At 39.9% G+C, this 14,898-nt stretch overlaps 1 protein-coding gene across 3 annotated transcripts in view; it reads left to right on the top strand.

The window, feature by feature from the left end:
* Positions 1-14,898, top strand: part of Ndst3 (N-deacetylase and N-sulfotransferase 3) — a 158,758-nt gene that overhangs the window by 52,968 nt on the left and 90,892 nt on the right. For all 3 annotated transcript variants that reach the window (XR_003735816.1, XM_028881474.2, XM_028881473.2), the window contains exon 4: positions 3,757-3,911. Coding sequence is in view for 2 of the 3 variants with exons in the window: in XM_028881474.2 (XP_028737307.1) it covers positions 3,757-3,911 (155 nt within the window). In the remaining variant the exon portion in view is untranslated. The remainder of the gene's footprint in view (positions 1-3,756; positions 3,912-14,898) is intronic.

The raw sequence follows: 14,898 nt of genomic DNA, 5'->3' as shown, positions 1-14,898 counted from the left end.
AGTATCTTTGAAAGAGGTTGTATTACCCAGGCTGTTACTGCAGTACCTGTGGGAAGTTTTAAGAGAAAAAGGGTTTGAATTCTGTTTTCTAAAGTTTCTCCCATGGCCTGCTTTGCCCATCATGCCTGGGCCTGTGGTGGGGCAGAACATCATGGTGGCTGTGTGTGGTACAGCAGCCATTAGCCTCATAGCAGTCGTGAAACAGAAGAGAAAGGGGCTAGGGAGGAGGCGTGCTCCTAGAGACCCGCCTCCAGTGACCTGCTTCTTCCTCTAACTAGGCCCTTCAAGTCTCTGCCCCCTCCCAAAATAGCAGCACACTGAGGACCAAGCCTTCCACACACGAGTCTATGGGGCTCAGTTCTGTGTTCAAACCAAATGGAAGGTGATGAGATGAAGACCTATAGACTTAACACCAGGCCAGCCCAAACTCAGGAAACACACAAACGTCTCCTGGCAACTCAGTCTTCTCCTCTCAACCCTGGACACTAGAAATGATGTCATTTGTGAAACCCCTTCCTTCTAAGCTTTGAAAGGGTTGTGTTGTATTTTGGGGGGGGGGTTGTTTCTAATAAAAGCACTTCTCACAGCTCACAATGAGGGTGCTCTCTCTAAATCAACAGGAGACCTGCACACGGGGGGTGGGGGTAGGGGGTTGGGAGCAGGGGGTGGAGGCAGAGCCAAGGGCGGCGAGATCTCATGCTCTGTGTAGAAGAGGAAAGGTCCTGCCAGGCAATTATAGCCAGGGCTGTCTAAGACCAGAGAAATCATTTTTCATGGGAATAAATATAAAATTTAAGTCTCAGCCTTTCAAATTACATGTTATAAAACTTAATTAAAGTACATTGTCTTCCTTTGTAATTGATTCCTGCCTCTGTTGAAAACTGTCCTTTTTATTCAGTCTTGAAGGGAAAAAAGAAAAATGGGGCTGCTTTAATGTAAAAAATGTGTCAGGAAAAAAAAAAAACTTTCTTTTTAAAAATTTATTTCATATGTATGGGTGTTCTGCCTGTGTGTGTGTCTGTGCACCATATGTGTGCCTGGTGCTGGTGGAGGCCATGAAAGAATGTCAGGGCCCCTGGAACTGGAGCTACAAATGGCTGTGAGTTGCCGTGTGGGTTCTGGGAATAGAACCTGGGTCCTCTGGAAGAGCAGCCAGTGCTCTTAACCACTAAGCCATCTATCCAGCCTGAGGCTTTCCTTCTTTGAGTTATTTTCATTTCAACATTATCTTGGATTTTGAAGGGCCCAAAGTTATGTAGCTAGTAAAGTGCCCAGACAGTCTTCACTCTCAGTTAACCAGAAGATAGTCTTCGCCCTCAGTTAACCAGAGTGCAGTTTTCCTATAGAGCTTATTATTTAATTGGCAATCGTTCATTGGGGAAGTTAGGTGGTAAAAAGAGTTCTGATGTCTACGGGTTGGTGAGGCTAGAACATATCAGGAAAACACTGCTAAGTGTAAGTTAGAACATCAGAATTACTTGAAAATACGGAAAGCACTATGGTATTGAATTGGGAAATTCTGACCCTATTTCTGGAGTCTATATTTGGCCAATGAAAAACAACTAAGGGCCCTGAATGTAGAGTTGCTTAATTAAATTGGTACTCAGGGCACTTCTAACCTTCGCTTTAACTCAGAGCCTGCTCCTTGGCCTCTGTAAAGATCAGCCTCCTTATTTGAGAAAGTGAAGTTACCTGTGACCTTTGACAGGGTGTCGTGAGAACTGAACAGCACAGTGCCATAAAACTCTTCACAGCCGTGTTACCTCCGCTGATGTCTCAGTTGGTGGCAGTTTACAATGTAAAAGCAAAGGAGGATGCACTCCAGAGTAAGGTTTTTAAGTACACATATAGCAAAATAAGTTGCTCCTGACAGTGATTTTATTGGGCTCAAGAATCATTTGTAATAACACAAGAGATGTGACTTCTCATTTCTGTCCCCTGGTTCCTACAGAGGATGCCAGAGTAATCCAAACACAGGCAACTACATTCACTTCATTTGTTTTATCATCATCTTGAAAGTAATAAATAGATACTTCCACTCAATATAATTGATTCTGGTCTAAAATATACCCAAACTGGGATTCAAGGAAGTCAGATAAAGAGAGCTATTAAAAAAAAATGAAAGACATAAAATTATGTTTCCTGTGAATTAAGATAAATCTGTCAGATGGTAGAAATCATTTCTTTAAATCGAGCATGCTTCCAATGTATAAAAGTTGCAAGTGAAATTTTACTATGATGTTCAGAAAAGGCTAACTATCATGCCTGAACCATCTTTCTAAAGGACCCTGAGATCCGTTGCTCTCTCCCCTCATTAAACTAGCTGGAAAATTAAGGAATGCTGACAGACAGACACAGGGAAAGACAGAAGTTACATGTGACAGGAAGGGGAAGCAGAAAAAGCAGCCTAGAAACAGTTCACACACTAGGGAGCCCCAGCTAACTCTGTCGGAGTCTCGTGGCTAGGGAGGTAGAGCTCAGGATGAGATGACAATGGAGACGCCTCAAGAAACTTTTCTGTTTCCACTGTGAAAGGCGAGGCAAGGAACTGGCATAGACACCACTGTGTGCCAGCACCATGCACAAACCAGGAAGCTATTTTCTTGCATCTGAATGTACAAGCTGTGTCAAAATCATTTACGTCCTCTTCTGCAGTCCTGCTATTTGTAAAATACCTGATATTGTGCCTTATTCTCTATCCTACAAGCTGTACGAAGACTCTGATGATTAAAGAGCCTAATGTCTTTGTGAATGATTATATTTATTATTAAATATTATATTTAAATATTAATTTTAAAGATGACATTAAAATGTTTTGATATTCATATCTCATGTTTAATAGCTTTTTTAAGGTTTTGGGGCTGGAGAGATGGCTCAGCACTTAAGAGTGTGTACTGCTCTTTCAGAGAGTCAGAGGTCTGTTACTACAACCTGTACCAAGCTCTTGTTGGACTACCTTTGAATCACCAGCCCCCAAATAGTGACATGGAGACTTATTAATTATGAAAGCTTAGGCTTGCCTGCAACTAGCTCTTATAACAAATTAATCTGCTTCTAGTAATTTACCACATGGTTTTTACCTTTCCTCAGTATGGCATGTCCAACTTGCTCTGAGTCTGCTGGTGTCTTCACCTTTCTTCTTCCCAGAGTCCTCTCTGTCCCTGGAAGTCATGTCTAACCTCTTCCTGCCTACCTATTGACCATTCAGCTCTTTATTCAACCAATCACAGTGACACATCTTCACACAGTGTAAAGAAATATTTCACAACATTGACCTATGTCGGATGGCTCATAATCAGCTGTAACACAGCTCCAGAGGCTCTGACACCCTCTTGAGGCCTTTGCTGACACCACACATATATACAGATACCCACACACAGAAAAACACATGCACATAATTTAAAATATAAAAAAAAATCTTTTAAAAAATTTTGTCACAGCTTCTTATTGTTCCCTAACAAATTTTCCTTTTCTAAATTTGGGTTCAGTGACTTATGTGCATGTGAGATAATGGTGTCTTCTAAATAAAGTACATGATAAATGATTGAGATTGATAGACAGGTAATAATATAGATGATAAATGTATAATATGTTGATACTACATAAATGACAGATGATACAGATAATAGATAAATTAGATAGATAGATAGATAGATAGATAGATAGATAGATAGATAGATAGATAGATAGAGGTAGAGAGATAGAGAGATAAAGATGCAGTTGGAATTAACCGGATAATCATTTCTGCCCCTACAGGAACTGAAGAGGAAGATGAAGGGGATGACTGTCTTTTGGGGTCTGTGGATGAGTTCTGGTGGTTCCCTCACATGTGGAGCCACATGCAGCCCCACCTCTTCCATAATGAATCATCTTTAGTGGAGCAGATGATTCTCAACAAAAAATTCGCCTTAGTAAGTAGCTCACACTGACTACTGCATGGAACTCATGTACAATTGTGAGGAAGGTAGCAAGGTGTGAATTGTAGATTGCCTCAAGGGTTTGATGTGCTGGATTTCCTTAAGCAGCTTTTCTCAGTAACCATTAGACTCTTGGTATTATGTCCTTTCCATATATGGCTCTTGAGTTTGTACTATGCTCTCATTGCTGGGTTTAATGCTTTAACAGGTCTAACTTAACAGAGACTTTATAAAACACAAAGCTCAATTACATGTATTATTATTATATTATTATCACATTATTGCATTATGGTCAGTGTTCACAAGACACATCTCCTATTCAGGAGCTTCCTGCTACACTGCACTGAGAAACAAAATAAGTCCATAGCAGAATGAGATATTCTGTGACCTGATGTCCTGTGATAAGAACACAAGCCCCCAGTTCAGAGAATAATTGTTATTGGGGTGGGGAAGATTAAGTTATGGTAGAAATGAGACTCAATATGTCCAGAAATTCAAATAAAACTAAGGTATAGATTGAAATGAAGTTGGGGTAACAAACCAAATGGGATACCATAAAATAGACACAAGTCAAGTCAATGAAGATTCAGAAAACCAATGAAGAGATACTGCAAACCTGTTAGGGTAAAACATTCCCTCATCAGAAGAAAAGAACACTAGTTTAAATGGAAGGCACTATGATTTGGGGGCAGAGAAACTTACGGTAAAACTTCTAATAAGTACTATATGAAGGGAAATGTTTCCTTGTCAGAGAGGACCCAAATCCATTCACATGGAGAGGTATTCTACACCAGCTGCAGGAGCCAAGACATTTTCGCAATCAATACTATAGTTCCTTACTCAGACTTACACACAAATCAGTTAAAATTGGCAGACTGTATTTTTTTTCTTAAAGATACAAAAAAATCTCTTTGCAGGGAGCTTATGTTTATCTTGAATTAATTTAGTTAATCCTACTCTCCGAGCAGAGTCTCAAGCGTACCTTTCTCGTATACTGATATTTTGACAATGAAGCAAGATTAGGGCTTCTCAAAACTGATATAGGGACAGGATTTAGACAGCATTTGCAAACTTCTATGAAATGAGAGTTACCTTTCTCCCTGGAACTATAAATGGCCATGGTCATGTAAAATTGAGTAACACTGCCACACATCGTCATGGAATTGAAAGTTCCCAGTGCTCTGTCTAGAAGTCTGAGATTGCCAAGTCTAGCAATGTTGATCAGTGAGAGGTGGGATGGACAAAAATGATGACTTAGGTGCTTCATAAATCTAGGAAGAACAACAAAAGGGAACTTGGGAGAAGGAAAAATAACAACAGGACAGTAAGGCATCAGAGAAAGGAATGAGGACAGGTATTTGCTGTTACTGTTGTTCTCATAACCTTTACAAGAGTAGAGTGTTCTTTAAAACTGAAACAAGTCGGCTGGCAGAGCAGTTCAGAGCACTGGCTGCTCTTCCAGAGGACCAGTGTTCAATTCCCAGCACCCACTTGGTGGCTCACAACCATCTGTAATCTCAATTCCACAGGACCCAAGGCCCTCTTCTGGCCTCTGTAGGCACCAGGACTGTATGTGATGGACAGACATACATGCAGACAAAAAATCCTACACACATAAAATAATAATAATTTTCTTTTCAATGAAACCAGAACAGTATAGTATATATTGACAAGAGTCATCTACTGCTACTTGAATCAACCGAAGGATGGCAACGCTGTGCTCATAGCCAAAAGAGTATTAAATATACTTGAAAGTAAACAGTAAAAACAGATTTGTGCAGGACTTTTAAGCATTTTTTTATAATTTCATCCTAAATTATAAGAATGATTCACAATTGAAATCTTGTCTTTTTTTTCTTTTCTTTTTTCTTTTTAGTTTTTCAAGATAGTGTTTCTCTATGTAACTTTGGCGCCTTTCCTGGAACACACTCTGTAGCCCAGGCTGGCCTCAAACTCACAGAGATCCACCTGCCTCTGCCTCCTGAGTGCTGGGATTAAAGGCATATGCCAACACTGCTCGGGGGAAATCTTGTTTTCCTTAATCTGACTCAAGTTTCAGGCAAAGATTTGTGAATGTCATTTCTAACTACACATTGACAGCTCAAATTATGATTCTTAAGGCCATAGAAAATGATCGTGAAAGACCTTAAGAAAAGAAACCCAAGATTTATCTTAAAAAACAAAAATGAAAACCAACTTATCTTCATTGTTTGATTGGATATAGATGAGTGAACTTTTAATTTGGTCAAAGCATGTTATATAAAGAAGAAAAGAGACTGAACTTAAAACTTGGGACTAGCCACAAACCACAAAATAGAATACATTATATATTACATACATATATAAGCCATGTGAAATAGTGACTAGGAAATAACAGTCAATGGACACCAACTGTTGTTTTTATCTTTATATTTAGTATCTTAAAACTATCATCTTCAATTTTTACCTTGACTCCTGAGGTGTTCAACATTACAGGTAATGGGAATGAAATCTTTAAATAATTTTTATTTTGTATTGATATGGCAATTGCTTAATGTGCTTACAGGTTGTAAGTACATATATTAGTTAATTCACCTCCCATTAAGGTATTAGGCCTCCAAAGTTACATTGTTACTAAATATGAAGATGAAAAGAATATAGGTTTCATTTTTTAACCTATTGTCCATTGTTTCTTTTAATTTTCTTAACAACCTTGAATTCTAAGCACATTCTCCCTTTATAGGTGAAAATCATAGAATGCACACTAGGATTATAAAACTCATTGGTAGAATTAAAGACTGAAATCCAAGTCCTCTAATACAAATGTATCCCCCAGGCTTCCTCACCCAATTCACAGTGTCAATCTAGTCTCTGCTACTTAGTAATTATGGGTATATATGGCCATCTGGGCAACATAAGGGACTTGGAAAACTTGAGGGAGGACTCCCAGGGAAACTCTTTCCTTGGCATCCCCCAGTTCCCTGCACAGGCAGATTCCCTTAATGATTCAAAAGACAACCTGAGACCTGAGGCCAAGCAGCTTTTTCTTTTTTTTTTTTTTTTTTTTTTTTTTTTTTTTTTTTTGGTTTTTTGAGACAGGGTTTCTCTATGTAGCTTTGCACCTTTCCTGGAACTCACTTTGTAGACCAGGCTGGCCTCAAACTTACAGAGATCCACCTGCCTCTGCTTCCCAAGTGCTGGGATTAAAGGCATGCACCACCACCGCCCGGCCTAAGCAGCTTTCCATGTGACTGAATACTATTTAATCCATGCAAAAGCTTCTTGAAGTCCGTGCAAGCTACCTAGTAGGCAATGCAATCCGGACCATCTACTCATTAAAGGCAGTAATGATATGCTTGACCTGTGTGCATGGTTCATCTCTAATGGGTGATACCCTGCTCTTCTCTTTCAGCTTGAAGGAGCTTAACAAAAACATGAATGTTTCCCAATAAGATAGACAGGGGAAATTACAAAAAGCAGTGGGCTGCCTTGGAAGCCAAAGGGTATTCAGCCAGGAGTTGGAGATGGGGAAAGGCAATGTTTAAATGAATGACTGAATTAAAAGATATTTAAAATGCCCTTCCAACTAAGAATCTGAGACTGTGGTCCAGTACCCCAGGCCCTGCTTTCTCTGTGGGCCGGACACAGCTGTTTCCACTTAAGTAGCAAGTCTGTCTGAATTGTTAGGTTTCTGCATGGTGTTGACTCTTCTCACTCCCAAAGGAACTATTGTTCATTTTAGTGGCTTCTTACGGAAGGTCAGACAGATCCTTTAAGCAACCTTAGATTTGCTGGCTGCAGCTATCAAAGGAAATACAGCCTTACAGACTAATCAGGGAAAAAAATATTTAATGACCAAATATAGACTAATTCAAAATTTAAAAAAAATTAAAAAGCAATTTAATTTTGAAATTATCAACCTTGCATTCAGGATTAATTGTAATGTTAATGATTGGCTATTATGCAGTTTGAAATGTCTATTATACAGCCTTAAAAACTGATAAAATATCACTAGAAAACTAAAATTAAATTTGAGCCTCAAAAAAAAACCATCACTAATACACTGTATCATTTCAAAGATTGGGCCTAAATTTTAGCAAGTAGTTTAATATTTAATAATAAGATAATTACTAGAGACTGTTATCATAAAACTGCCATCCTCTATTATATGGTACTAACATTTTGGGGTGTTGTTGTCTGTGTTTGTTTGTTGTTGTTGTTGTTGTTAGATTAGAGATAGGGTCTCATTGTATATCCCTGGCTGATTTTAAAACTCACTTTGTAGACCAGACTGGTCTTGAACTCACAGAGATCCACCTGCCTCTGCCTCTGGAGTTCTGGAATGAAAGGCATGTGCCACCATACCCAGTGAATGGTTTAACATTGTTACAGGCAATCTTATTAAAATTAGTAGCAGTGAAACAATGTTCCTGGGGAAAGGAAGTCTTCCAGTATGCTGTATTCTTGATTGTATCATATCATTCTTTGAAATAACAGCCCTGTTCTGTAATCTTTTCCAGACTAGCAAGACACATTCATTCACCTTAGGGGGACTGTCTATTGTCATTACATATGTTTTTAGATTAGTGAGCATATCACTTTTCCAATATGGAAATAAAGATTATACTATCAAAATATAATTTTAAATATATTAAAAACCTTGCCAGAATACATGACCATCTTTCAATTCACTTGCTTACAGCTAGAGAAGGGAGAAAAATCTATCATTTTTCTTTCAGTAAAGCTCTTTGCTAAAAGACACATCATGTTTTCATCTTATATTAATATTTAATGCAAAGTATAATTTTAGCAGTCTTGGTAAAAGAGAATTCCAGTCAGGACGCAGAATCTAATCTGAACTGATGGGCCACACTCTGGAGTAATCCAAGCAGCATTGTGCATGAAGGTCACTCATTATAAGTCAGAGCAGACTGACTGAAGCATATAATTTACTTCATAAAATGAATGTAAGGGAAGAGACAGAAAACTGAAGGACAAGTTATAGGGCTCATGTTCAACTTTAGAGTACTGGGATTCCATGCCAGTTCCTACAATATAAAATATGACACGAGTGTTCTTCTTAACCCCACTATCACCACTAACACTTCCCCCAAGACAAAACCTTGCCACTACTCAGCCACTCAAGGGTTCTGACCTAGAAAATGTCCCCATCATCCAGCTCTGACTTTATAGCTAGCAGCAGTTCTGAGTAGTCAAAAGAATGTTATAAACAGTGGTAAGTATGTTGAGAACACTGAATGTGTCACTTGAATATTAATTAGTCAATCTTAAAACCTGAATACAACTGGAATCAGTATATTCATAATGGAAATCATAGAAGGGAGCAAGAATTAGTGTCTTCCTTGCAATTTAAGTAAGTGTATAAACAGAGTAAAGTTTGCATATAGGTGTTCAATAAATGGTTGTTAAAATACAACTAGATACTTCTTGAAGATCCTAAGAGTCTGTTAACCATGATCTCAAACTGTATGTTTTTATCATCAGGAGACAAGTAACACCAAAAGGACAGGTTGTTACTCAAATACCAAGAGGAAGAGGCATGCTACACTGTGCAGGGCCATGTGGGGAAGCACAGAGTGGTTAGGAGAATGTGGAAGAGTACTTTCTTTATGATTTCCATGGGTGAGACAAGGCAAAGCAGGCCAGTGGGCTCCAAGGGTTAGGCACTGGTTTCCTGGACTTTGGCCCTGTGTGACTAGGGCAGAATACTTTGCTCATCACCTGAGTCGTGAACACCAGAGATGTGGATAACCACTAGAGTAGTGGGTCACATCTGAAGTGTACTCCTGAGCAGGAGTTCATTATGTCTGGGAACTGGCTAACAGTCTCTTCAGGGTCAGCAAGGCCAAGAGACATCAAAGCATCACAAACAAAGAAAGTAAATAGGCATGATTAATGCATTCGCATATGCTTCTCTCCAGACTTTGCATCTTGGGTCATTCAATGGGATTGAAAACCTCTCCTCATCCCAGATGCAGTATTTGTTCTCATCCTAAATGCAGCATCATGGTCCACTCATGTGGTCTCATTGTATCAGAAAACAGAAAAGATTATTATATAAAAGGGCATTTTATTCTTAGTAATGGAGCCAAATATCACATTAAACTTTGTTGAACCATTATGCCACGCCCATGTCTCACAGACCTGGGACAGGGAGTTTTGCTAACACTATATGGTGATTTTGTCCAGTTGATTCTGTTAATTATAGATTAGCCTTGAGATTGCCGCTGTCACTATTTTAATAGATAGACATCCTGCTAAAAGTTGATTCTACTCCGTGACTTCCACGTGTCTTTGCCAGCTCTGCACCATTCCTGAATTCATATGTATGACTTCTACATTTGTATCAAGTCATTGCTAAAGTTGAACATAGTCATTTGTAGATTTGTAGTTGAACATTCCAGATTTCATTCCACAGTGGCTTGTGTCCTCTGATCACCATCATGTCATAATAGTTGACATACCAACTGCAAATCTACTTAAACAAACTAATATCTAGAAAGATCACACTAAGTGTGCCAGACATCAGGGATGAAGATGTGTGTGTGACACTTTTCCAAATCCAGTTTAGAACTTTTACTTCAAAGGACTTCTGCATGCTACTAACCAATTCTTCCTCATTGTTCCTGCTTTCTTCTTTATTCTCAGTCACTTCAAGAATCATTTCTTCTTACATTTCATGGGTTGACATTAAGCTTGTTGAGTCACAGAGTTCAAAGGGCTAGCATTCTTTTTTGAAAACCCAACATATTTCCCATCCGTGACTACTACTACTTGCTGTTTCATTATGGGCAGTAAAAGTATTGGCACATTAAATCCACAGTCTTTTCTATCAATTGCCATAAGATATCTACTCTTAGTCTGGAAAAACTTAAATGGTTTAGTTTATGTCATACTTGATACTTCATATAATTATCTCTTCATCAACTTTTGTGTCCTTCTCATCATAAATGTCCTGCAAAACGCTTCTCTTTGCTGAGGTAGAAATGGAAGACAGGCACACCTTTTCACTCTACCATTAGCTAAAGCATTTTAAACTCTCCCTCCCCAGCCTGTGTGACCCAGGAAAATTGATCTCTTGACTGATAAAAATCATTTTACCTTAGTCATTCCTGGAAAGTAAATGCTCTGCTTTAACAGCTTCCTCGGCATGATTTGTCTACCTCTTATGTGTTTATTTACTAAGTTTTGTCTTCTCTTCTAGTCTCTTGTGTTTTTAAAACCCTTATTAGGAGAAGAGGTCCAGAGTCACTATGTAGCTGGAGCATGGGTGGACTCAATAAACATGTCTCCTCCTCTTCACAACCCCTGCTGCCATCTCCACCTTCTCTCCGGCAAGGCTAGTGTGGGAAGGTTGAGTTCTCCCCTCAGACGCACAGCGAAATCATAGATCTGGCACTTGGATGCCAAGTGCTCTGGCTGTTCCCCAGAGTTACCCAAATGTTTCCTCCCATTTTTTTCAGGTGTAATCTTGGGAGGAAATGAGATGGTTTTGAGTGCCTTATCCTGTAGTTCTGCGCCAGAGGTATATTCCCAGCACCTGCTTCACAACTATTTGTTCATCCGAAATACCCCAACTTCTATTTTCCTAAGTTGAAAAATTCACCAACTTGTTTTCAGAATTATGTATTGTATATATTTTGAACTTCAGAGATGACATTGTCATTTTCGCCTCCAGACTTCTCACATTTCCATGGAGATGACAAAATCATAGAACACTAGTGTGGGAGTGTTAAGGACAGACAGGCAGAGAAGGATTGGGGGGTGAACAGACAAAGTGGATTACTGGCAAGAGAACCACAGAAGACAAAGTAAAAGCCAGGCTGACTAAGTCAATGGAAAGGGGACTATAAAAAGAGAGCCATGGGGACTGTTTCTGGTGTAGAAAAAATTCAGCCTTTCATTGGACAGATGCATAGTAAATTGAAACAACAGGTCAAAATGTACATAAATGGACAAGCCACCCACTTTTCTCTCCGCATACCCTTGTTTGCATTTTTGAAAACATGAACTGCTGGTTTTCTTTTAAAGTTCCATAGTTCACCTGTGCAAAAAGACTCACCTACCTCCTCTACAATTGCATAAAACTTCTTATTTGAAAATAATCATTCAGCTATTATTAAATGACTTTTATCTTATCAGATGAAAACACCACTGTAATTTACTTTTATGTGCTGCTATTGTTTATTGCCTAGGGGTTGTTTTTAATTCTTTGATGGTTTTATACATTTATGTAGTGGATTTTAGCTTTGTTTCCATTACTTCTCTTATCCTGTCCTTCATTCCAAGAACTCTCTTATTCTGCTATTCTGCATTCTCTCTCTCTCTCTCTCTCTCTCTCTCTCTCTCTCTCTCTCTCTCTCTCTCACTGTGTGTCTGTGTGCACACGTGCGCGTATATGTGTGTGTGTGCATGTGTGTGCACACACACGCATGTGCATATTTCATTGAGTTTACTTTGTGTTGCCTGCATTAACATAGATGTCAGGTTATTTATTGGAGCCTGAACAACTTATCAGTGGCTAAGCCACTGAAGAGAATGACCTCCCTCCCCCAGCAACCATTAGCTGCCGGTAGACTCCCAATGATTGTAGAACCTCATGAACACCTCCCCCATCCATGATGAAATGTTGATGGGCACAATCATGTCCAGGTACTACGTGGACAACCACGGCTGAAGTGAGTTCATGAATGCAGTGTCTCTATCATGTCCAAAAGATGCCTTTTTGTGTCACACCTCCTCATCTTCCACCTCTTACATTTCCCCATCCCATGATGTCACCTAAGCCTTAAGGGATTGTGTCCGCTTAGGACTGAGCACTCCACCCTCATTTATTCTTGATATTTTGATGAGATACTACTCAGTATTAATGGCCACTATAGAGTGCTTTTCAAATGAAGGACAAGATCAGCACAAATTTAGGGACATACGCAGAAAGGAATTTAACAATATGTCCCTTTATCAAAACAATAGTAATAGGTTCTCCTCTAAAGGTTATGATCTCTTGATCATGTTCACAGACATAGACAAGGATTCCTTTCTGTGGAGAGGGCCCCAATCCAACCAGAAAGCATTTGGTTACCTCCATTTTAATCATGCTCTTATTGCAGTGGTAGGCACAACTTACTGGGTAGGTTGGTGGTATATCATGCATGGTTCACAGCTGGGCAAGACTATTGTCCTTCAGCTGATGAATGGCTAAAAAAGATGTGGTCCATATACCCAATGAAATTTTATTCAGTTGTAACGAAAATGTAAATTTATAGGGAAATGGAAAAAATTATACTGGGTGATGAACCCCAGGTCCACAAAGTTGCATGTTCTCTTACATGTGTGGATCCTGACTATGCATTCTCTAGTAGCGCATTAGACTTGTGGTACCTCTAGAGGCCAAGACGGTAAGAAAGGATACTGGAGAGGGAAATAAAAAGGCCTCAAGACAGAGGGATTAACAGAACACGTAGGATATGAAAGGAAGCAAAGGGGTAACTATAGATGGAAGGTTAAAGTGCGGGGGCGGGGCGGGGGGGGGGGCGCCGCGATGCTGAGGAAGGGCATAAGAAGGGAGAGGTAACCAAAACCAAAGGTGTGTGGAAAAAAAGGGAAACCTATGTCTTTAAACTTTTAGAGTGTGGTTTTGATAGCCTCAGGAGCTTGAGGGTTACTTTGTAAATTCCTCTTCAGGTTACACTCATTCAGTCTACGGGAAGCTTTCAAACTTTATAATAAGGGAGTGTAGAAAATACATCTCTCAGTTCCTTTCCCCCTTTTCCTCCAGCACAAATGCTAGACTTCCGTGCCAGCATGCATACCATTGACAAACTGGTTTTGTAAAAGAGAGATAAATTTAGTGCATGTACTGTTTGAGTAGTCCCTCTCTGCCCACGGTCATGTGGACATGAGGCAAACTAAAAGCTTTTATGAATCTGTCTATAAATTCCTACTGCTGGGCTGAGCAGGATGTGGAGAGGGACAAGTTCTGCTTCCAGATCCGCAAATGCTGCTCCTAAATTCTGTCTTCCCATTCTTCTGTCTTCTTATGGCACATGGTAGCTGAGATGTGGCTAGAAATGGGGCTGAGATGGAAGGGGAAGCAGGAAGAAAAGTGGCACGGGACTCTTTCTGTGGAAACATCTGTTCACCCCACGTAGGACGTTAATGGCAGACCACAGAAGCAGAAACAGTCTCTCCCAAATCTGGCTTGGGAACCAGAAGTTTATTGGGGGTGACTTGCAGGGTCAAGAATGACTCAAAAGCAGCTGCATCACTGAAAAGCCCACCCCAGCAGGGTGACAGCTCAGAAACAATGAATCCCTGGAGCTCCCTGCAGGATTTACACACAGTTCAGCCCATGGAAGAGTCTGCTATCTCCAGAATTGTCCCCACTTATGTTTATATCACTTCAAGAAGGGGACTTGTGAAGCCTGTAAACTTCGGTAACTTCCTAGGCCTTGTATGCTTAAATTTTGTTTACATCCTTAGGAATGTTTCAATTCAGAGGAAATGGCTATGCAACAATTCTATAGCCAATTCTATAGCCAATTCTATAGCCAATTCTATAGCTCAGGTCACCTTTGGTAATCTTTTAAGTGTGTGTGTGTGTGTGTGTGTGTGTGTGTGTGTGTGTGTGTGTGTGTACACGTGCTTCTCTAAGTGTACATGTGGAGGACACCAGGAATCTTCTTTGATCCCTCCCCACGTTTCTCACTGAGGTATGTTCTCTCAAGCCCAGGCTTTTGTCCGTGGTGACTGTGGTGATATTGTGTTCCCCAAATGTTGGGCACCCTAATAAACTTATCTGGGGTCAGAGAACAGAACAGCCACTAGATATAGAGGCCAGAAAATGGTGGCACACACACTTTTAATCCTAGCATTCCAAAGGCAGAGATCCCTCTGGATCTCTGTGAGTTCAAAGCCACACTGGAAACAGCCAGGCATGGTGCCACACGCTTTTAATCCCAGGAAGTGATGGCAGGAAGCA

The sequence above is a fragment of the Peromyscus leucopus genome, chromosome 6 (assembly GCF_004664715.2).
Source record: "Peromyscus leucopus breed LL Stock chromosome 6, UCI_PerLeu_2.1, whole genome shotgun sequence".
NCBI lineage: Eukaryota > Metazoa > Chordata > Mammalia > Rodentia > Cricetidae > Peromyscus > Peromyscus leucopus.
Note: the sequence above shows the minus strand (reverse complement) of the source record. Positions and strands in the feature narration are given on the sequence as shown.